Here is a 23258-nt window from a genome sequence, read left to right as displayed (position 1 = left end):
TTTAACTTGAAAGAAACTATGTATGCTTTATGGGATGGCCTCTCTCGGGAGACTTGCTTAAGCACAGTGCTCTGCAGCATTTCCAGCTCAACATCACCCTCAGATCTCAGCACGAAATTTGGCACTACAAAACCAATGCAAACATATTTGTTGGAATGGAAAAACCACAACCTTCAACCCCATAAATCCAAGACTCAAATTCCACCAATTAAACACAGAGGATTGACCCTGATGTACAGAGAAAATAGTTGCAATTTAGGGTACAATTTCTATAAAAAGAGTTCTCACTTGGAGGAAGAGGCATTTTAATGAGCTGCTCAGTTCACACATTCAGATTCCTTGGAAGTCTTTGGCACATGCAACTTAAAAATTACTACTGAACCTTTCCACTTTTATTTTGTAATTGAAATTCTGACATCTCTTTGATAGGGAATAAAACCAATCATAAATAACCCTATAGCTTATCTCTGGTTTCTGATGCTATCTACTACATACTTCAATCCTTCACAAGGATTCAAGAGCACTTGGAAAACGAAGCCATTGGGCTGCCCCACTGGATTACCTTTCCTACATCACTGCCTGAAAACCACGCGTCATTTATACTATCAGGTCAGTTGTGCAGAGGATGAACTTTCCACCCAGTAATCATTATTCCTCCTGCCTTACTCACAAGGAACCTAACAGCACACTTCATACAGTGTACCATGTATATTCATGCATGATACGACAAAGTTCATGGAAACAGAGCTTTTTGTTCCAAACAATCTATCAGAAAACACATCATAGAATCAACTTTAGAATCATAGAATTGTTCAGGTTGGGAAAAAAATCTTTAAGATCAAGTCCAACCATTACTCCAGGATCACCAAGTCCACCACTAATTCCACCACTGAGAGCCTCATCTATGTGCAACCTCCCATCCTGAGGAACAGACCCTCCCTCATTTTCCTCACCCAAGCAAATGGAGATGCTCACTGACTTATTCCTGCCTAAAGCAGGCAGGCAAACGCCTTCTTTATTTTATTATTTTAATTAAAATTGCCTTAAATTCATTTACATTCCCAGGGGAATGAGAAGTGGTATTTACTCTTCACTCAATGCACACTACTTGCAAAGAGCCCACCAAAAATACACAATGAGCAGATGCCCAACTAATACCCAGTGATTATGATTTTTAAGCATTGATTTGGCCCTATATACTAATGTAAAATGGAGCCTGTATAAATATACTGATAAACAGGTTCTGCCCGGAGCCTGTTTTGGAAAGGAAGCCATAAAACCTGTTCTGATAACGAACACTCCCCCAGAAACAAACTGAACCTCTGAACAGAAAACAGAGCTGGCAGCCTTCACACTGTCTTTTCCCAAATGAAAGCAGTCACCTCCACAGTACGATTTCTGATGGGCATTTTAGTGAGTGGAAGACTGGTGCAGGACGGCCTGCCCTGTCCTGCAGCACGTGTCTCTAACCTGCAGTGTTAGATACTTCAAATCATCACATAACCGACTTCAGAATCAAGGTAGTAAATCCTGTGCCAAGGAAATCCTGATCCAAAAAGCACATTTTTAGGCTGGAGACTAGACAAATAGCTCTTAATATGAAACTCAGGCAAGAAAAAGCATTTTCTGTAACTGACCGTCTAGGCCAAAGGTATTGATAACAACATTAGCTTATTCTCTTTTAAAAGCCATTCCGTGGAAACTTCTTTCCATAAAGCAGCAGCTGGTTCTAACCCCTGTTAAGACGATCCTTCAGTTATTAGAAATTCTAGCCAAAAGAGAAACCAGCTTTTACAATTCCCATAGTTCAATATCAGTTTCTACATTGTAGATATTTAAGACGCTGCTGCTTAATTTAGTAACGTTTTCATTATCCCCAAGGATTACTCAAGAACATTTACAAAGAAAACCATTTGTGTAAATTGTATGGGTTACTGATCATTTGGGTTTGTCTCTCCTAATGGTATTTTTTTATTTATATATATATATGTGTCTATATGTATGTTATATCTATATTACATATTAGATATATAATATCCATTATATATTTTTTATATATACGCTTATATATAAAATATGTATTTGCATAAATCACAAAGCTTGTTTTAAATTCAAGACCTACCTCATCGTCCTTGCATGTGCAGTTCTGGACGTACTACCTCCCACCCTCCATGCAATCCAGTTACAATTACATAGCCAAAACGATCTCCTCTTTGTCCTCACTAACACCTCACCATTTGGGACTGTTCTGCAACTGGTTTTCTGGTACCAGAAAAGCCCATTTGAAAACTATGCAGTGCCTACATGACACAAAGACAGTTTTCCCTAATGCAATCAATCAATCACTAGTTTCTAATCACTAATCAAATTGTCTAGCGAATGATGGGTGTTTCATGTAAAGAACCTCATGATAAGGATACTGGAGAGGGACTCTTCATCAGGGACTGTAGCGACAGGACAAAGGTTGATGGGTTTAAGCTCAAACAGGGGAAATTCACATTACATATAAGGGAGAAGCTCTTCTCTGTGAAGGTGGTGAGGCACTGGAACAGGCTGCCCAAAGAAGTGATGAATGCTCCATCCCTGGCAATGTTCAAGGCCAGGTTGGACACAGGGGCTTGGAGCAAGCTGCTCTAGTGGAAGGTGTCCCTGCCCGTGGCAGGGGTTGGAACTGGATGAGCTTTAAGGTCCCTTCCAACGCAAACCAGCCTGGGATCCTATGATAAATGCTTGTCAGGTACTCAGAAAAGATACTCTTTTAAGAGCAAAAGCCTACCTTGCAATACTATTACCTACCAATCACTGCAGCTCTATCTGCACTGGGTTGCTACAGGCAGCTTTTCCCTGTCCACACCCAGTGAGCTGCCTCATCCACGGGTCTTCCTGCTGGTTATCAGGAAGTCACCACTGCTGGGAAGAGCACGTGCTGCAAAATGGTGTTTCTGGATGCAGCAGGAGCAGGACACTCCCAGTTATGGTGTGATCAAAGAGTGGGAATAATTTCAGGTTGACAAACGTGGCCTTTCCCATCCTGTGCCAAAGCTTCAGGGAGATGCTTACACCCATTTCCAGTTCCTCATCCTGGTCTGCAGTGGGTGGAGAGTTGCACATACCACACTCATACCTCTGCAGCACAGTTCAAACCAAACCCCATCTGTTACCATAATGAGTGCCTAGTCTGAAGCCTCCACACCACTCATTGACCCATGGATGGGTCATACCACAGGGGCTGCACCTCTACAAGACACACACATAACCCTTGCCTTCAGTACCAGGTTTCAATAACCATCCTGCACTTGCCCTGGCCACAGCAGTTAGACACTGCTCACATCACAGCACAAAGCCCGCAGCAGCTGCCTCTGCTCACGCTGGCCCCAGGAAAGGTCAGAAAACCCTCCCAGCCCTGAGCTTCACAGAGCATTTGCCCCCTTTAAACACTGAAACCCAGGAGTGAGCAACAAGGCAGAGGTCACTGCCTGTGGAGGCTCCCCCGTGCTTCTCCTTACAGCATTCCATTTCCATTGCTTTGTAACACCACTACTGAATTTTAAACACTTGCACTGCTCCAAAGGAATCCTCCTTCCGAACCGGACCAAAGCTCATTCATTGCTCTGAACTGCAATTGAAGAAAACAAATCCTTGTGCCCCTATTCAGAGCTGTGGCAAGCTTTTCAACAAGCTTTAACGTCCTCTGCTCCTGAAACACGGCAAGAACTGGACAAGGGTTTCTCCTGGTGTTAGATACAAATCAGGCAGACCAAAAGAATTTACAACAGTTCATCAGCCCCACAGGAAGACTCAGAAGGTGGGAAGAGGCAACTGGAGGTTCTCTGCACCCACGTTCTGTGTACAATAGTGGGCATGAGAAATGAGCTCACAGTATCTTCAAACGCAGCAAAACCTCAATGTTTTGCTTAATGCAAAGAACCATTTACTGGTGTGGACATGCCCATTTGGTATTCAGAGTTAGGCATCTCACGCAAGTGGCCACACTTGGTCTCCAGGTAAACCCTGAGCCACTGGTATAGTCTTAAATTAACCAACCACCTCCTCCTTCCTGCCCATTCCATGTATGTTTCTCAATAGTTGTTTATAACCTTTTCACTAGTAACAGGGCTCAGAGGGTGGAAACAAGGACAGGCAGCCTGGGAGGAGCACAGAGAGACACTCAGAGCAGCCAGGGACCAAGTTAGGAAAGCAGCTCCAGAAGGAAACAGGAGACCTGGTCACCCGGGACATGGAGAAGGCCGAGGTACTCAACAACTCTTTTGCCTCCATCTTCACCAACAAGAGCTCCAGCCGCACTGCCCAAGCTGCAGAGGGCAAGGGTAGAGATGAGAAAGCTCTGGGGAGACCTTAGAGCAGCTCCAGGGCCTAAAGGGGCTCCAGGACACCTGGAGAGGGGCTTGGGACAAGGGCCTGTAGGGACAGGCCAAGGGGAATGGCTTGAACCTGCCAGAGGGGAGACTGAGATGAGCTCTTAGGCAGAAGCTCTTCCCTGGGAGGGTGCTGAGGCGCTGGCCCAGGGTGCCCAGAGAAGCTGTGGCTGCCCCATCCCTGGCAGTGTTCAAGGCCAGGTTGGACACAGGGGCTTGGAGCAAGCTGCTCCAGTGGAAGGTGTCCCTGCCCGTGGCAGGGGTTGGAACTGGGTGAACTTTAAGGTCCCTTCCAACACAAACCAGGCTGGGATTCTATGATTCTAACACTGGTGTTGAACACAAATATGAGAGGCAAAAACTACGTGCAAGGTACCTATAGTTATATTTAGTTGAATCCATAACTGAATCCACAAGTCAACTGTACAATTCCATGAACATTAAACTTCACTTAAGAGCAGCAGCAAGGACTGTTAGAAAGTCTTTTCAGAAAGGACTATTAGAAAGGACTATTAGAAAGTCTTTTCAGTCTTTTTCAGGCTGAGAAAGTTGGGGCTGTTCAGCCTGGAGAAGAGAAGGCTGCGTGGAGACCTCAGAGCAGCTTCCAGTATCTGAAGGGGGCCTACACTGATGCTGGGGAGGGACTCTTCATCAGGGACTGTAGTGACAGGACAAGGGGTAACGGGTTCAAACTGAAACAGGGGAAGTTTAGATTGGATCTAAGGAAGAAATTCTTTACTGTGAGGGTGGTGAGGCACTGGAATGGGTTGCCCAGGGAGGTTGTGAATGCTCCATCCTTGGCGGTGTTCAAGGCCAGGTTGGATGAGGCCTTGGATGCCATGGTTTAGTGTGGGGTGTCCCTGCCCATGGCAGGGGGGTTGGAACTGGATGATCTTAAGGTCCTTTCCAACCCTAACTATTCTATGATTCTATGATTGATTCTATAATACAGTGAAGCACAATGGTAATGACCCAAATCACACCTTCACCTTCCCTACCTCAGATTTCTCTGACCTACAGCACATCTTTTATATCACTACAGAACAAAGACCATTAATGCAAGTCACATCACAGCTTCAAGGAAAAGATACAACCTGCATGAAGCTAAGGGGCTCTTTTTGCCATCAACAGCTTCCTCAACCAGAATGGTTCTGAGATAACCAGAAAAGACGATACTTTGTCCCAAAGTCCAAGCCTTCGCCAGCATCAGGTTTAGTGCAGTTATCTGCTGAATGTGTAATTGAAGTGCAGCCTGTTATCAAGATACAGCACTGAGCTTAATTAGAAACAGAAATCGATGAAGATAATCTAGAAGCTATGAGAAAGGTTTTAGCAATTTTCAGTCTTGGGTCAAATTTCTTCCCTAGAATTGTTTCCAATAATACTGAAAGCTTAATGCAAAAGTAAGAGTGACCCAGATGTATTATTCCCTTGCTACAGGATTTAATCCAGGGTTTAATGTGTTTCCCAAACATCTACAATTCCTTGAGAAGGATGGCATTACCTTAAGCAATGCACCCACCTCAGCCAAGATTAAATGTGCTACTGGAAGACAAGTCTAAGATTCTTTACATTAAGGCTCTTCCCTCAGCAACTGTTTTGGTTTGATTTTAAGCCAGTCGTAAGTTTAACTCAGGTGGGTTAGGAAATAAAACTGAATAAAACTGCAAGATGGGGAAACTAAATGAGTGAATGGCTTGAACGTTCCCTCTTTGCAACCTCAGCGGTCAGTAAGGTTCTTTTTCTTTCCTTACGCTTTCCTAGTACATTTTCCTCTTATTTGAATGATAGAGGAGGAGCTGTTTGACCAAAGACCCTACTTCTCAATAATAATGTAAATGGGAGACAGTTTTCAAGCTGTTTTACAAGCCTCATCAACAGCCTTACACTATATAAACAACAGTGAATCAAAACAGAATGCATATATGGACAGAAATACAATCACAAGTAGATCTTAAGCCAAGATCTTCAAATACAAAAGCTTAAAAATCATTACCTGCCATCAGTAACCAAAGTGTTTCCTGGACTAGAAACACACATTACACCATCGGCAAATGGAAGCAGAACACCCATAAAGATTCCAGATTGCTTCTCTCTGAGCATGACCTCTGCAGGCTTTTGAGCGTGCCAAACCTTGCTCCGGCGTGTTTAAGACCACAGGTTTCACCATCCTGGATGGTTTTGCATGTGCCACACTTAGGTGTGCTCCACCGATCGCCAGAATCATGGAATCCCAGGTTGGAGGGGACATCACAGATCATCTGATCCAACCTTTCTAGGCTGTTTCAGCTGGTCTAGTGTAGACTCACAACCAACTACAGTTCTGCCTTGACACAACATCGTCTTTCCCAATCCCAGTTGTGTCACTGACTATCAATTTAAAACCTATTGGCAGACAAAATGCAGACTTTATCTCAGTTGCTTTTATTATCTAAATTACTCCCCAGCCCTTGCTCAGAAAGCACAAGTGTTTCCTTACACTGCAGGACCAACTGCAATATATGTATTATTTGATGGAGTAAGGACTTGTCATTATCACAATTCCAGCTATACTGAAAATATTTCCAGGGTCTCCTTTCAAAGCACAGAATTGGTGATTCTATCAAAACACTTATTCTGCTTTTGTTATCTGCATACAGCTTGCCCTGGCAGCACAAATGAGGCAGTGATCAGCCTGTTGCTGTGTGCAAGCTCCAATTTATCACTAGAGATCCGTAAATAAAACTTTCCCATCTTTAATTTTAGTACATTAACACAGCAAGGTGTTTAATGCCTAGTGTTTAAGATACGCTATCAGACACTGAATGCTGTCTTACATTGCTCAAGAGCCAACTTTCTGCTATTCCAAACAATCATTGCAAGGTAATAACAACAGAAGAGCAGCTATTCTGCCTCTTCTCGCAGTAACACAGTGATTCATTTCTCTTAAAGCCTTCAGACCTGCCATATCAATTTCATAAGGAAAATGGAATTTTGGGGGGGTTATTATTTTCTGGTTCATTATTAACTGCAGTAAATATTTCAACAGAAAGAGAAAACTCCCTCTAAACTCATTATCTGCAGCATAAGTACCAAGACAGGCGACAGGAAGCTCACGCAGTGACCTAACTCAAGCCACAGCATTCACAGAATCCCCAGGGGTGCCAGGCACAGCAATAAATCTGAAACATTTCCCAGATGAAGAATGAACTTGTAACCTTCCCCGTATTTAACTGCCTCTATGGCTCTTCCAGGCCACAGGTTTAGGACTGAACAGAAGCCAGCTGACTGCATTTTAAATACATGTACTTCTTGTTTCCCCAGCTTTTCTTTCATCACTTTCCACCTTATCGAACGGAAATACTACAGATTCTTTCATTGCTGAAGAGAGCAAAACAACTTTTCCTAGTGATCTCGATTCATTACATGTGATGTAAATAAATCTGGTCCCCAGCACCATTCCTCCTGCTGACAGCAAGGGGAAGAACTCTGTCAACACAGTTAAAACAAACTTGACTTTGTAGCAAAGGTTTTCAGACAGCAAATTATTGCCTCCCTTTGTGGGAAGTAACCTGCCTTGGCAAAAGTACCTTCGAGGTGCTCAGCATGATGACATGCTCTTTGCACCCAAGAGTAAGTCCAGAAGAAGCGAGTAAGTCCAATGCTGTACACATGTTTATCCGCTTGATTTGTGTCCCTAAAGACTATCTTCAGCATGAATGGGGTTCAGAAGCACTCAACTTCAGCCCCTAAAGTCTCAGCTTTGTGGAAACAAATTTGTGTAATATCTTTCTGGACCCTTAAGTACCTTTCTAGCCAAGTAATCCTTCCTAATAAAGTCATGTTTCCAGATCCAGCCCTTCAGGGATGTATGCAGGAAAATCCAATCATTTCTGAAAACCAAACATTAAGGCAATACAAATCTTTTTAAATGACACAGGGTAACCTGTTCAACAAGGCGTACCTTGTGCAAACACACAAACAGCACACCAAGATGCAGGTATTTCTTGCCAGCTGAGCACAGCACACAACCCAGATATGCCACGCTTCATGGCACCCTACCCTTGAAAGAGGAAAATCAGCCAGTTCATCCCTACTGCCAGGGAAGAGTGAAGATGCAAGTAATCATTCCAACACAGCGGCTGCTTGGCAGCTTCCTGCCACTGGTACCACATCACAGACAGGGCCTGCTGGCTTCCAGGGACTTAGATCCTTGTCAAAGGATCCAGGAAAGCGGTCTTGCAGCAAAGTGACATCTAACAAGTAGTCTTTGTATTCAATGCCCAATTTAAGCTTACAGCTTCTAACAGTTAAGAGGCATCAATAGGAACACTGCTTCACTCTCAACTGTCTTAACACTGTCAAACAACGCCATCTTACCCATACTGAACTGGCACTGTGAAATGGTAATAGAAGGAAAAAAAGAGACTGACTGTCTCAGTACAACCTCTAGCATGGTACTGAATCTCCACACACGCTCAGGTACTCGAGGAGAGGCAGAAAAATACATGAGACAAGGGAATTAGATACCCCAAAAATGGCTTTCTCATATGAACTTCTGCCAGACTAATTTCTAAGACTGACAGAAAAAGCTTAAATTAAGCAAAATCATGCAGTTATTAGGTGGGAAGAGATGGCAATTTTTCTAGTCCAGAAGAAAATGATACAGTGATCACAGAACAGTTATTCAAACTATTCAACCCTTCACCAAATTACAGTAATGCAGAAATACAATTACTCTCTCCAGCAACCTCCCAAAGGAAAGGCAGAATTTAGATTAGAACTAAGAAGTAAAATCAGAACTGCAGCTTTCCAAAATGTATTCTCTGTCATCTTTAATCTCTTTTAATACTCAAGCATTAGAAGAAATCTTTTGGGGTTTTGTGCCAGGCGTATAAGAAAACTTCAGCATAAAAGATCTGGCAGAACATATTCTGTATCTTTACAATTGAATAAAGAAATCATTTCCATTAGTTTAGATAAGGAACAAAAGAGTTTTCCCAAGCTCACTTTCATCCCTCGAGTGACCCGACTGTACATCCTTCATTAAGGTTATAACTCAGTCTTATCTATCACTTGCTTAGCTTAATTACATCGTATCATTAATATCATTAATTTCTGCCACTGCCCATAAAACTCACGGCCTCCTGCCCATTCTGCAAAATAGGTCAGAACTGAATTAAACACAGCACACTGAGTTGCATCCAACCACCATCAAGTGCTACACTGCATCAAACACACAAGGACTTCAAAAGACAGAGCACCACCTTCAGTCTTTTGGCTCAAGAAACAAGGGAAGAAAAATGTGGAGGGGTTTTCTCTGCATGCCCGGAATTTCTTGGCTTACAAAACACTCTGAGTTAAAGTAGAGCTCTATTGCATCTGAGCAGCCCCACAGAGAGTACAGGCCTCAGGTGTTCTTCCCCAGCCTTGAAAGAAGGGCAGAATTGGCCAAAACACTTGACTTCTGTACCAGTAACCCATAGAAAGCAAGAGGCATGCTCAGAGAGCAAGTGCCCAGACCAGGGGGGATAAAACACAAGGTGCAGCTCAAGGTATAGGTAACAAAAGGAGAGGATTCCCCTCCATGTGTTTGTTAATAAGGTGCAGAATTGCTGTTCAGTTTTACATAGATGTGGTTAAATAGAGTTGTAACGCAGCAGAAATGCTGTGAATGTCAGTATAAACCTCCCTCCATATGCCACTTCCTGAAGAGGAATATTTTGGCTGGTCAATACTGAGCAACTCTTGTTATCCCTTCTTCATTTCTGGAACTTCTCTACCTCTTATACACAGGAAGCATACCTGGAACTTCTGAAACATGGCTAAGAAACGTAAAATGTATCATCCTAGATATATATCTACTTAGTACTAACTCAACAGTATATTTAAGGATTATGAAAAACTCTTCATATATGTCCTTGACAAGGAAGACCTAAGTCATAGCACTGTAAGGTGAGTTTTCAGATGTAATCAACCACACTCGGGCCTTTCTCCTCCTTCAGATAGCACTGACCACATTTAATATTAAATGAACATATACAGCAGCTTTTAACCATGCTCAAGATGCATTATATAAGTAAATTCCCATTTAAATCCTTGTGAAATTTTAAGCAGTTTGAATAATAAATCAGAATACCACAAAACACCATTAGAAGAAGTGGGTGTTTTATTTTGTTTTAAATGGGGCACAAGCCCCACAACACAGGGTCTTTCACTGACCACACAATAAAACCCTTGCAAAAGGTCACCTGGAGATGTGTTCTCTCTGAAAATCAAGTATTGGACCTACCTTGAACTGTAAGTTCTGCTTGAGCCTCAATGGTGTCGTTTCCATTGTCCGCTATGCAGGTGTAGGTCCCAGCATCCTGTTCCGTAACCTCGCTGATCTCCAGGCTGCCCCCCGCAAGCAGGAGAAACCTTCCAGAGCTGTGTAAAACACGACATGGGTGAGCTGACAGACACACTGACTTCAACAGTGCCTCCGCAGAAGCACACACAAGTCCAAAATGTCTATTTAAGCTGAAGAAGTGTTTGCACACAGTATCTGTAGGTGCCGTTTACGCGGAGCCATGTTAGGGTGAGGGATTTTTAACTACATAATCAAATCCGACACCCTGGCTTCACGTTTAAAATGAAGTTCAACTACATCAATTCCACAAGAGTAGCTCATCTTTCGGCACCTGCAGCTTCAGTTGCTCTCAATTAAACGTGATCCAAGGCATTTAGAAAATAGCAAGTAAAACTGAAGGAAAATGAAATAACACAACCACATCGCTAAGAAAACCCGCCATTCTGCAGACACAGCTGGAGTAACGGGTTGTGTGAAAGGCTGTAACATGACAGACTTATACCTGTGCAACATCAGGAAAGAAGCACACACGGTATAACACATAGTAATTGCATTTTGGTAAAAAGAGCCACTTCACTAAGGTGCAACACTTTAAAAACGTTTTCAAGATACAAATTCATCAAGATGACAACGTTTCCGTACAGAATTTCCCCCCTTGTAAGGCTGAGGGAAGCATTTATAACTCAGTCCTTAGAAACTATTTGCTTTTTATGCTTAATGTACTAGATGCAAGTGGCATCTTATACTAAACATAGTACCCAGAGCCAACAGCGACATTCTTCTACTGCAACCATCATTCCCCTTTACATGATACAAAAGTTTCCAAGATCCTTTATCACCCCAAGTAGCAAAAAACAAAGAAAGAAACAAACAAATCAACCCAATTGCTTTCTCCATTTGAAATTTTACTAGAATTCTGTTAGCAGAACCAATGCTTTCACCTGCTTTGAAAGGTGAATTGTTAGGACACAAAGACTTCATAGAATCATAGAATAGTCAGGGTTGGAAAGGACCCCAAGATCATCCAGTTCCAACCCCCCTGCCATGGGCAGGGGCACCCCACACTAAACCATGGCACCCAAGGCTCTGTCCAACCTGGCCTTGAACACCGCCAGGGATGGAGCATTCACAGCTTCCCTGGGCAACCCATTCCAGTGCCTCACCACCCTCTCAGTAAAGAATTTCTTCCTTAGATCCAACCTGAACTTCCCCTGTTTCAGTTTGAATCCGTTACCCCTTGTCCTGTCACTACAGTCCCTGATAAAGAGTCCATCCCCAGCATCCTTGTAGGCCCCCTTCAGATACTGGAAGCTGCTCTGAGGTCTCCACGCAGCTTCTCTTCTCCAGGCTGAACAGCCCCAACTTTCTCAGCCAACTCTGACTCACCTAACTAATTACCACATTAGTATTGATTTATGACACCGCTATAATCGTTGATCAATTTTCTGATTCAATACATTTAAAAGCAAACAAAATGTTTATTGGAATTAAGTGAAGCAAAGTCTTAAAAGCATCCAGAGAGACGTCCGACCCAGGTACACCATAAGGAAAGGCATCCTGTTTTCATGATCTAGTAACAGGAGGACTATGAAGACTTGGTTTTGTGAGTAGTGTAGGGAATCTGAGCTTCAAAAGGAAGAATGCCTGAAGAAACAGTAGAGCAGCATGTGGACAGCACTGCAAACGGGTGCTAGCCAAGAGGAAAACAGCAAGAAGTTTGTCATTAAAATCTGTTTTGGAACTGCTTGACAGTGCTTCAAGGACTACATACATCTTTTGTGTATATTTTATTGTCACTGCAGCTAAAAGCAAGCGGGAGCCTTCTATCATGAATTAGATGAAAAACTAATATGTAGAAAAAAATAGGAGCTTTTGTGGTAATAAAAAGTAGTGAATGATGATCCAGCTCCTACTTCAAGCAAGAAAAAATGATACAAAGGAGATGAGAACAGGAGCTGCCAAAAGTACCTCACCTTTTTCCTTATCTTCTTCTAATTTCTTGTATTCAAAAACTGTAGTGGTAGGACAAGGGGTGATGGGTTTAAACTTAAACAGGGTAAGTTCAGGTTAGATACAAGGAAGTTCTTTACTGTGAGGTTGCTGAGACCCTGGCACAGGGTGCCCAGAGAAGTTGTGGCTGCCCCATCCCTGGCAGTGTTTAAGGCCAGGTTGGACAGAGTCTTGAGTGACATGGCCTAGCGTGAGGCATCCCTACCAAAGGCAGGAGATAGGAACTGGATGATCTTAAGGTCCTTTCCAACCCAAACCATTCTATGATTTTATTTACCTGTATCCTGCCTAGGTAAAATCATTAGTTTTAAACCACACAAGTCTACTGAAGTTAGCATAAAGAAACTGAACCTAGACATCATGGATTACACCACCTCCAAGGCAAATTTGATCAACTAAGAAAGTTCTAAGACCGTCTAAAAAGATGTAAGAAAATTATGCCCTTCCTGATACTTGAACCTCTGGATTTCTACCATTTTCTGGATATTCCATCATTACCTATCTCCAAGCAACATGTGCCTTATGATGTTCATCTTCCCATCACCAGCCTCTGGAAAAGGGAAGCAACATCTGCATGGGGATGCAGCAGACTACTGAGGCAGACTATTTATTAACCAGCAATTAAGATGTTACTAGGACTATTAATAATTACTAGACATTGTCGTATTAGGCCACCAAAGTCAGTTATATAGGACCTCAGAAACTATGGGTAACATGGTAGCATTTACATAGATTTGACTTGTTGCTAAGAAACAAGGTTTTATAGTTTTCAGTCATCTCGATTGTGTGCCATGCATTTCTCTATCTTCCTCAAGAAAACCCAGAGCTGAGTCCAGATTTTACCCGTATGTGATGCAACACAAGTTCACCACTGTTAAAAACATGGAAGAAGGATGGTGATTCCTTCTGTATGCATAAAGCTATGGGCTTAAAGCAAAAGTGCTTTTGTAATAAAGTAAAAACACCTTAATTTTGTAAGGACAAGGAAGCATTTCCACAGAAGAGTGAAGCAATCAGATTTCAGACACTGGAGACAAAGAATCAGCTTAATGTAAAAATGATAACATAATTTAAAGTGTCATTAAAAACAACAAAGATTGATCATTCAAATGTCAGGGAACACGAAAATCAAATTCAAATCTTTTCTATGCATTCCATACAGCCCTCAGTTACACACTCATATACAATTACTGGAGCTATTTGGATACCCACTCACATGATTTTTTTGTGTTTCATTATCACAAAACATAGCGAGTCCTTATTAATTTACTGTATTCAAATAGCCACTTATACCCTGAGGTTTTGGCTCCCCCCTTTTAAATGACTATTCCCCAAACGTCCTATAATCTATTTGCAGTGTTGGTAAAGTACAGCAGATAAAATTAGACAGTAAATTACATTATTTTGTGGAATTGACTACCAGAAAAATCTCCATAATTACTCTATGTTTAACCTTTACTGGGCTGAGCAAGTATAATTCACTTAATACAAACCACTCAGAGTGCCTGGCAAACAATAATCTGCAATTAAAACCATCACACATTTGTATGAAGTATTAATGAAAAACCCCTGCACTAAGAGTACCTATGTGATCATACATTGAAAGACTTCATTTGGATGCAAACAGCAAGAGCATAAAAGGAATGGCACACATGCAACCACAGCTTTGGGATCTCCTCACTTCAGAACATGGATTAACCACACAAACCTGTTAGTTTTCTGAAGGCATTTTTCAGTGTAAGATTTCACTGTACTGGACAGCTCAAAACCACCGAAGAGTTACCTGTACTTGAACAGCTTTATTAGAACAGGATGTTGTTGTTCAGAGACCTTTCAACTGTTAGTTTTCAGATTCACCACCTTATTTACTGCAGCTTTTTCAAGAGTTTGTGCATTCATTTGTAATTTCTTCCGTATCAATGTCCAAATATAAATCAAGACACACAATAAGTGCTCTTTGGGCACACACACTGATCCACACACTGCAAAGGTTTCAGAGCAGAACTTCACCTTCCAAACACGTGAAACTCTGTGTCTGTCTTGCATGCTCTGAAAACCCACCTTGGCATCAAAGTTGCCAAAAAACTATTCAATTTGGATATCAAATTTCCCTTATAATATCGGGTAATATTGACCACACGGTACATCTTACTTTAGAAGGTTTTCTGTAAAGGACATAAGTTTTATTCAATCAGCTTTATACTTCAGTGACTTTCCTCGCTTCCTTCCATTTCCCTCCGTATTTCCTATGTTCCTGGCAGAGAAATTACTCACTGAGTTTATGGAAGAAGTCCAGCTGAACAAGCAGAATGCACATTTGTGTTGCTGACTCACACATATGACAGGGCAGGTGTCCACTGGTAGTGCTCTCCAAGAACTATGTGCAATATACGCTATACCTCAACATCATACCTACATGAATCCATTGAATCTGGAGGCTGGCTTCATATTTTGAAGCTCTAGTTTGGAGCTATGAGCACCAGCAACATAAATCTCAACCTGAAGCAGGGTTTAGCCTTTTCCTTTCTTTCCAATGCAGTTTTGAGAAGACGATCACATGTCATCAAACTACTGCTTGACCAGCAAGCCAACTCAATGAAGAGCTTCCATCACAAGTCCAGTGCTTTGCCCAGTCACAGCTTATGGGATCCAATTTTCAACTTGGTGATTTTTTTTATCTCTGAAATTGTGAACGCTGTAAGAAAGGCCTCAGAGGAGCAGACCACAGCCAGACTGCAATGCCTATAGAACGGCGCACAGGCAGTGCAAACATACACAGAGCCTTCCTCCAAATAGTATCTTACTCTTCAGCTTCAGAGGACCAAGACTTCCATGACCTGGGTGGAAGCTGGGGATTTTGTTGTCATTGCTGGGGCTCTTGATGAGGACCCAGAAAGCCAGCAGTATAACTATCACTTCTATTGCTTTAAAATCTTTCAGTTAACAAGTTCTGAGAGGCTTCCTTGAAGCCTTTCAGACTTTCTAACAGTTTTACTACAATGGCAACTGTTAGCATTGCACTGAACTTCACCAGTTTCTCACTCTACACTCCAAGCTTCCTTCTTTTTCACTCTAATTTGGAAACTATTTTATCACAGCAAGCTCATTTCACAATATACTGCATTACAGGCTGCTTCTCTGAAGAAGTGCCAAGACTGCCATCATTAAAGCTGACTCTTATTTATCCAGTCGCAAATCTTATTGCCGTCTTCAACACATACTTCATTGAAATTAAACACCTTCCCTTTTTTCAAGTCTTCTAACAAATATTTAATTTCAAAGCCCCATCACTCATTCAAAACCATTTATTTTCCTATAAATGCAGGGTCCTGTCCATATTCTGCTTGAAAGGAAAACATTTCATTTTGTATTAGATTAACTGCTACCACTTAAAAACAAGTAAAAATCAGCATGATCAGGGCTGTGCCTATCTGAGTTCTGCTTCCTAACCCCATCCATACACAGAGGCATGCATCTATATATATATATATATATATGTATGTATATACATGTGTGTATACCTACATATATGCATGGGAATGTCTGTAGCGTGTGTGTGTGTATAGACAAAACCCATGATTTAAGAGCTTTTCCCAGACAGAAGATACATTAAAACCTGTCTGGATGAAAAAGAACAGTTTTCTCTTGGGCTAAAGAAAAGCCATGCTAGTAAGAAAAGCCATTTATATCAAAAGGGGATTTTAATACAAATTAAATGTGATTTAATTTGTAATTAAATTAACAGACCATGCATAACAAGCTACCGTAGCTATTTTGCAACAGTCTACCTGGAGGCTTTACTCCAACAAAGAATCTTAATTTTCAGTTCCACAGATTTTCCAGTTATTCTAGTCATAAGAATAATACGACAGCTGCCAAGGTAAATGAAGCTAAAGAACTTTTTGCCGTCTGCTGTTTGAATCCTCCCCTGTGAAGCCACAGCCACGAGTAGCAGACCTCAGAGGTTTGGTACAGTTTGATCTCTGTAACAAACTTTACTCACTCATCTTCAGCCAGGCCAGAAAGGTTCTATACGTAACAGTAAGTCAAAGGAAATACAATTTCCATTGTTCATACCCCTTCTTTTCCTTTTTGGCTGTATCTTTGTGCAGAACAAAACATTTATTTCAAATGGAACAGGAATATTTCTTTGTCATTTCAACTTTATCCTCCTTAGGGAATACACATCCAAAGGATGTGACAACCAGTAGGTTCCAAGAGCATCCAGGCACCTGCAGCTTTCTGTTTGTGAAGAAGCTTTCCTTGGGTTTGGTAGAAGACATGCACAGCTCACTTGTAGGCGTAGACAAGTGGTTAGTAACATGATTTGGGAAAAACCATCAGCCTCGTGGCTCCTGCTCCTGCCTTACCACACCGTGTCCATGGGATGATGAAACGATGCTCAAGCAAAAGCAGCACCAAGCCAAGAGCTGATGTCAGCGCAGCGGAAGTGCTCTGCTGAGGGTCCACAGCCACAACCTGACATGCAGGCCACAGCAACCTATCAACCAGCATCCGTCCTTGTAACAGAGACATCACACCACAAACTAACACTAAATGTCCTGAAGAACACGGTCATACGTGGTTCAAATTGTGCACACAGAAAGAACAAATGTGTTGAATGTTAAGCCTCAGCTCTCCAAGAAAATTTCTCGCTCAGAATTTTGAACAGAAAAAATAGTATCTGTGAAGCCCTCACAAGTTATCATGACAACCTGCACAGAAAAGCGGTGAGGGAATTAACAGCACTGTATTCAGAGCCGGATTTCAATATTTGGGCACTAGATCAAAACCAAGAAGAAAATAGCTCTTTGGTAAGTGACTTGAACTGCCCTTGTGCACCGAATGTGACAGAACCTAAGGAAGGATGGGCTGGGGGTGGGCAGCAAAAACTTCTGCAGATGAGACATGACATCATTTTACGGAGAGGAGAAACAAATTAAGGTCTTACCAGGAACAGTTATTCTGACATTCCATCACATTTGATTGTGCAACTCTAATGAGCCTGTTCCATCCTCTGTACGTGAGTGATTTCTTATATTTACAAAAGAAGGAAGAACCTAAATCATGTGCCATCAATTCCTCCGTGCTAGTGGAACTGTTAGTCATTGCCCACAGAATCCTGCATTCTCCAGATAAAGACAGCTCAAATTAGGAGCTCCTGGATTTTGTTAATTTAAGAGCTGCCCAGAGATATATTACTACCACTAGTACCGTAGACACTTGCACATACTTTAGCTGCTTTCGGTGTCAGTCGTGCCACAGCATAACTTTACCTCTTGTTGCTTCACGATTCACTTGTTTCCACATTAATCTCACTGCTGACTTTGAGGAACACTGAGAACATTCAAGTACCTGGAATTTCCGTGTTCTAGTATGTTCATAAGATGGACAAAAATTTTCCTGATAAGATTCGTTCTGCTTTCTTATATTTTCTACCACATTATTTTGAATGACTACACCAGCAATGACAATGTGTAATAGAGTAGTTTGCACTTAATGCATTCCTGAAAGCCCACAATGCTTTTTATTCATGCCAAACATTTTAATATTCTGGTTTAATGAGAAATCACGAGATTCTGTTTTAAAAACTTAAATTCTTGTGGAACATTCAGACACACACTGAACGTTTTCACTGCAGAAAGCGTAATGCAAGTGCAGGGCTTGACACATCATGTATCAACATGAAGATGTTTCAGCTTTTCTGCAGCATCCTTATTCTCTTAAATGCTTCTTTTACTCCAGTGGCAGTCTAAAAGCAATATATACTCTAAGAACCTTCGTGCTTTAAATAAGATGCCCTGGTTTCAGGTATCTGCAAAAAGCCTACTATGAGATTGTTCCGCAAGCCTCATGAACTACCTTACTTGTCCTAACACTCAGTCTAGGAGCGCTCCAGCACAAAAATACATATTAGCCATTACTCACCCTTCTGTGATAAGCTCGTCTTCATTTCTTGTCCACCTGATATATGGAACTGGAAATCCTACAGCAACACATGGGAAAACCGCACTTTGCCCAGTAAGCTTTGTAAGTGAAGAGGGTTGTCTCACAAACATCAAGTCCTGCGGCTCCTCCGGATCTGCAAATATGTTGTAGATGACAAAGTCGTTAGAGAGGCAGAATCAGAAGATGCCCACATTACTAAAACCAACCCCAAATGAAACATCTCATTTCCTTGCTGCAGCTTCCCAGGATTCAATCACCATCACACCCATGTAAACGGTTTTCAGTAAGAGCCCTCCCCAGCCTCCCACGGGAACAGCTCCCTGCCATCGCCTCCAGACATGCAAACTGATTCACCACCGTCAGGATCCTGACTTACATCAGGACTTACATCACCTGGTAGAGATTTACTAAAGAAAGGTACAGGCTTGGCTTTGTCCAGCCTGACTTTACCAGGCAGCTGCCAGAGAGAGTGCTTTTACACAGTGGAAAATGAAATTACTGGAGCAGAGAGTCAACCCTGACTGCAGTAAAACTACGAGGTACCTTGCACGCTGAAGTAATACAAGCTTTATACTAAAACAAATATCAGCCAGGGTCTTCCACCCTTATGGAAATGAACCCTCTGAATTAGTTGTGGGTTTGCTCTGAATTGAGCTGGAACGGGTTTGGTTTCTTTTTTCCCCCCCTTTAAGAACAATCACAAAGCATGTATTCACCCAGTCTTTTACCACAGGAAAAGGCCATTCTGACTGTGAGAATTGAAAACATACCCACCAGTAACGACTGTCCAGCAATCTACTTGGAGCTAAACTACCACAAATAAATATGCAGAACAAAAGGCTATTTTCCTACTTTCCCCCAAGGACCCATGACTGTTCCAAATGTAACCTTAGGAAAAAGGGTCTAAAATGAGTTTTAACAGCAACTGAAATCAAATTATCAAGGGGCCCCCTAACACGTGGGCAGGAGATGCAGTTTGTACCTTTTGTGTCCCCTATATGCTTTGTACCATGATCAGAACAAATGTGTTCCTACACACCAGCTACAGCATTCCTGCTGCAGTAGGTATCCTACCTCTTGCTGCCAACTGCTCAACCCCTCCATGTTTACACAGCATTCGCTGCTAGATTCTCAATACTCAGATGTTTGATGACAGGTAATCTCCGGAATCAGACAAGTCCTCAAATTCTTTTTGTCCACCTAAATGGGAACAAACTCCTCTGTGCCTACACTACTTTCGCTCTCTGAAGCACATTCTGTGTCTTATTGCACCCATCTCAGCCCATCTCACTTGGGAATTTCTGGAAGTTGTTGGTTTTGGTGTTCCTCAGCTCAAAGTGCTGTGAACAAGGGAGTGTTTACAGCACTAAGCTAAGGACATGCATGTCCTCAAAGGTATCAATGAGGAGCTTGCCAGGGTAGTCAAGAGAACTACACTTGTTGGCTCCTATTTCAGACTTGTCCTAGGCAGAGGGATCCAAACTTGGCACGATCCTGGATCGCACCATCTGGCTCAGGCCCACACACAAGCTACCACAGTGGCTCTGCCCACGTTCCCATTAAGAAGTAGTCTGCTCGCTCCAGAAATAAGACCATGTGCAAGCAGGCGGGTAACGAAGCGAGAGCGACACGGAGTAGCGCACGGAGCAAGCCAAGCTGCAGAACATGGATGTAACAGATTGCCAGCAAGCAATCCCTGCACCCGGGAGAGGAGTGGGTGGCATTCACTGGAGACAACACTCGTTAATGCTCCAAGCTCCCAAAAAAGAGCTCAGGTCTCACATTAGTGGGAAATGCTTCAAAAATTAAGTGATGTTTTCCTTTGCATCACTCTGTTTCACAGTACGTGCTACTAAGAGCAGAGCTCTAAGTGGCAGATAAAGGCAGACAGACTGCTCTATGGAAATGGCTATCAGAACAAGCACATTGTTCATGGATGCAAATCTGTGTGCTAGAAGACACAGTGGGTATATCCCAAAGCTTTAGAAGCAGAGCAGTGGGGTCACAGCCAGGCACACATCAAATAACGATTTAAAAGGGAATAAACCCAGTGAAGAACAGATTAATCCAAATCTTTCAAACACATCTCAGACCAAAGAGTCAATTATGGGGCCACTCAAGATTAAGAGAGTTTTCTGTTGAGCAGTGTCATCCCGCTTTCACATACATGCCTGCCAGGAGGGATGTCACAAAACTTCAGTATCGACACTTTCCAACTCCTGACCAAGCAAGGAAACAGCATTATTTGAATCCCCTAATACGGTTCTACTGCATCACCTTCAGCAAAACACTACAAAAGCAAATAAACTATATCTGGAGGCAAAAGAATTTGAAGGATCAACACAATATGGAAGTTTATCAAGAAATCTTCTATTGCCAAAAATGAGAAACGTCTTAAGAGTTCATTTGAGGGGCTGTAGAAACAGGAAGGCAAATCAAACCAAAATAACTCACATAAGCACCTTTCCCAAAAGTGCTATGCTTCAAAAGCTCTATCCTTAGTCAAAGAAAAGATGAGGCTTTCCGAAAAGAAAGCCTCAAGAACTTTATGAAACAACTTCCGACTTCAAGCATGATTCATGTCCAAAGGACAGCAAACACCTCAATTCTAAAAGATGGCTGCAATTGTAAAATTGGGGTATTTTAAAGCATATTTTAGCATTTTAACTCAAAAAGTGACAGTTATGAGAAAGGCCTACAGGAAACCTGGAGAGGGACTTTGGCCAAGGGCCTGTAGGGACAGGACAAGGGGAATGGCTTGAACCTGCCAGAGGGGAGACTGAGATGAGCTCTTAGGCAGAAGCTCTTCCCTGGGAGGGTGCTGAGGCGCTGGCCCAGGGTGCCCAGAGAAGCTGTGGCTGCCCCATCCCTGGCAGTGTTCAAGGCCAGGTTGGACACAGGGGCTTGGAGCAAGCTGCTCTAGTGGAAGGGGTCCCTGCCCGTGGCAGGGGTTGGGACTGGATGAGCTTTAAGGTCCCTTCAACACAAACCAGTTTGGGATTAAACAGAAATATTCATTGAAAGGGACCCTCTGAAGGTGCCCCCACCTTCTTGAGCTCCGCCTGTAGCCAACACGGGGTGGTCAAGGTCAACTGTGGTTATCAACCCAGCCCAACCCTGAAAGCCTCCAAAGATGGAAGTTTAGGAGGCCTCTCTGGCAATTCCTCAAAATTCAATCAGGATTCCATCATGAAGACTAATTCAAAAGAGCCGGAATAAAATTCTGGAAATCATTAAGAAAATCCATACAAACCCCAGCCTGTATTTCCCTAGTTTGGGAAAGAGCAATTCAATTTCTGTCTTATTCTTGGTCAGCTTTCAAAACTCTGGAGACACACAGCTCTGCACCAGTGCTGTTTGAAACAGAACTAAATGGAGAAGCAGTTTACATCAGGACTGCACTTGTGTTCTTATACAGATATCCTAACATTTCAAAGTAATAAGCAGAGCCAAACCCAGCAGAAGAGAAAATCATCCCCATTTGGGGGGCCTGGAGACTTCCCAAAAGCGTCCAATGTTAAAGAACCAGGATTTCCTAAATATCAGGACAACTGAGGAGGGAATAAGCACCCATCTCTTTTCAGACACCTTCAGCCTGAGAAATTTAGAAATCCCCAAACATTCATACTCCAAATGTCAGTCAGCTCCCTCCTTGTAACATCTCTCAATGGCTTTATAAAGGAAATCTTTCCCCAAAAGCCCTTAAAAGTTAAAGTTAAACATAACGAACAAGTATGTGCATGTCTGGGCCTGCCTCCAGCCCCTGCAGAGAGCTCAGACCCCAGTAACTGATGGTGCTTTCCTGCTTCTCGACTGCAAGATATGGGTCAGTCTTCCCAAGGGCCAAAATCCTTTAGCCTATAGCACTCATCCTCAAGCTACGCAGCAAACAAAACCAAACCAACCCCAACCACCAGCTTCCACAACTTCACACTTAGATCAACTTAAAAATACAGAAAACCCCAACAGAGTAGATTCTCCTGTGCTCCACTTTGTAAGACTTCTTGTGCAGTTTTCCCCATCTAATGTCACGAAACCACAGACTGGTTTGGGTTAGAAGGGACCTTAAAGCTGCCACGGGCAGGGACACCTTCCACTGGAGCAGCTTGCTCCAAGCCCCTGTGTCCAACCTGGCCTTGAACACTGCCAGGGATGGGGCAGCCACAGCTTCTCTGGGCACTCTGGGCCAGCGCCTCAGCACCTTCATGGGGAAGAACTTCTGCCTTAGGTCCAACCTGAACTTCCCCCGTTTCAGTTTGAACCCAGCACCCCTTGTCCTGTCACTACAGTCCCTGATGAAGAGTCCCTCCCCAGCATCCTTGTAGGCCCCCTTCAGACACTGGAAGCTGCTCTGAGGTCTCCACGCAGTTTCTCTTCTCCAGGCTGAACAGCCCCAGTGTTCTCAGCCTGTCTCCATATGGGAGCTGCTCCAGCCCCGATCGTCCTCGTGGCCTCCTCTGCACTTGCTCCAGCAGCTCCGCGTCCTTCTTATGTTGAGGACACCAGAGCTGCATAGAGTGCTGGAAGTGGGGCCTCACGAGAGCAGAACAGAGGGGCAGGATCCCCTCCTTCGATCCTTCACTTATGTTTTC

The 23258-nt window shown here is 42.8% G+C and overlaps 1 protein-coding gene across 1 annotated transcript in view; it reads right to left on the bottom strand.

Annotated features, from left to right (window-relative positions):
- NEO1 (neogenin 1) overlaps positions 1–23258 on the bottom strand; it is a gene marked incomplete at its 5' end in the record, with an annotated part of 189249 nt that overhangs the window by 86432 nt on the left and 79559 nt on the right. The window contains 2 exons of the mRNA XM_080626581.1: positions 10648–10784; positions 18646–18799. Coding sequence (XP_080482707.1) covers positions 10648–10784; positions 18646–18799 — 291 coding nt within the window. The remainder of the gene's footprint in view (positions 1–10647; positions 10785–18645; positions 18800–23258) is intronic.

Source organism: Psittacula echo, assembly GCF_963264785.1.
Source record: "Psittacula echo genome assembly, chromosome: 10".
NCBI classification, from domain to species: Eukaryota; Metazoa; Chordata; class Aves; order Psittaciformes; family Psittacidae; genus Psittacula; species Psittacula echo.
This window is presented reverse-complemented; position numbering and strand designations above follow the sequence as displayed.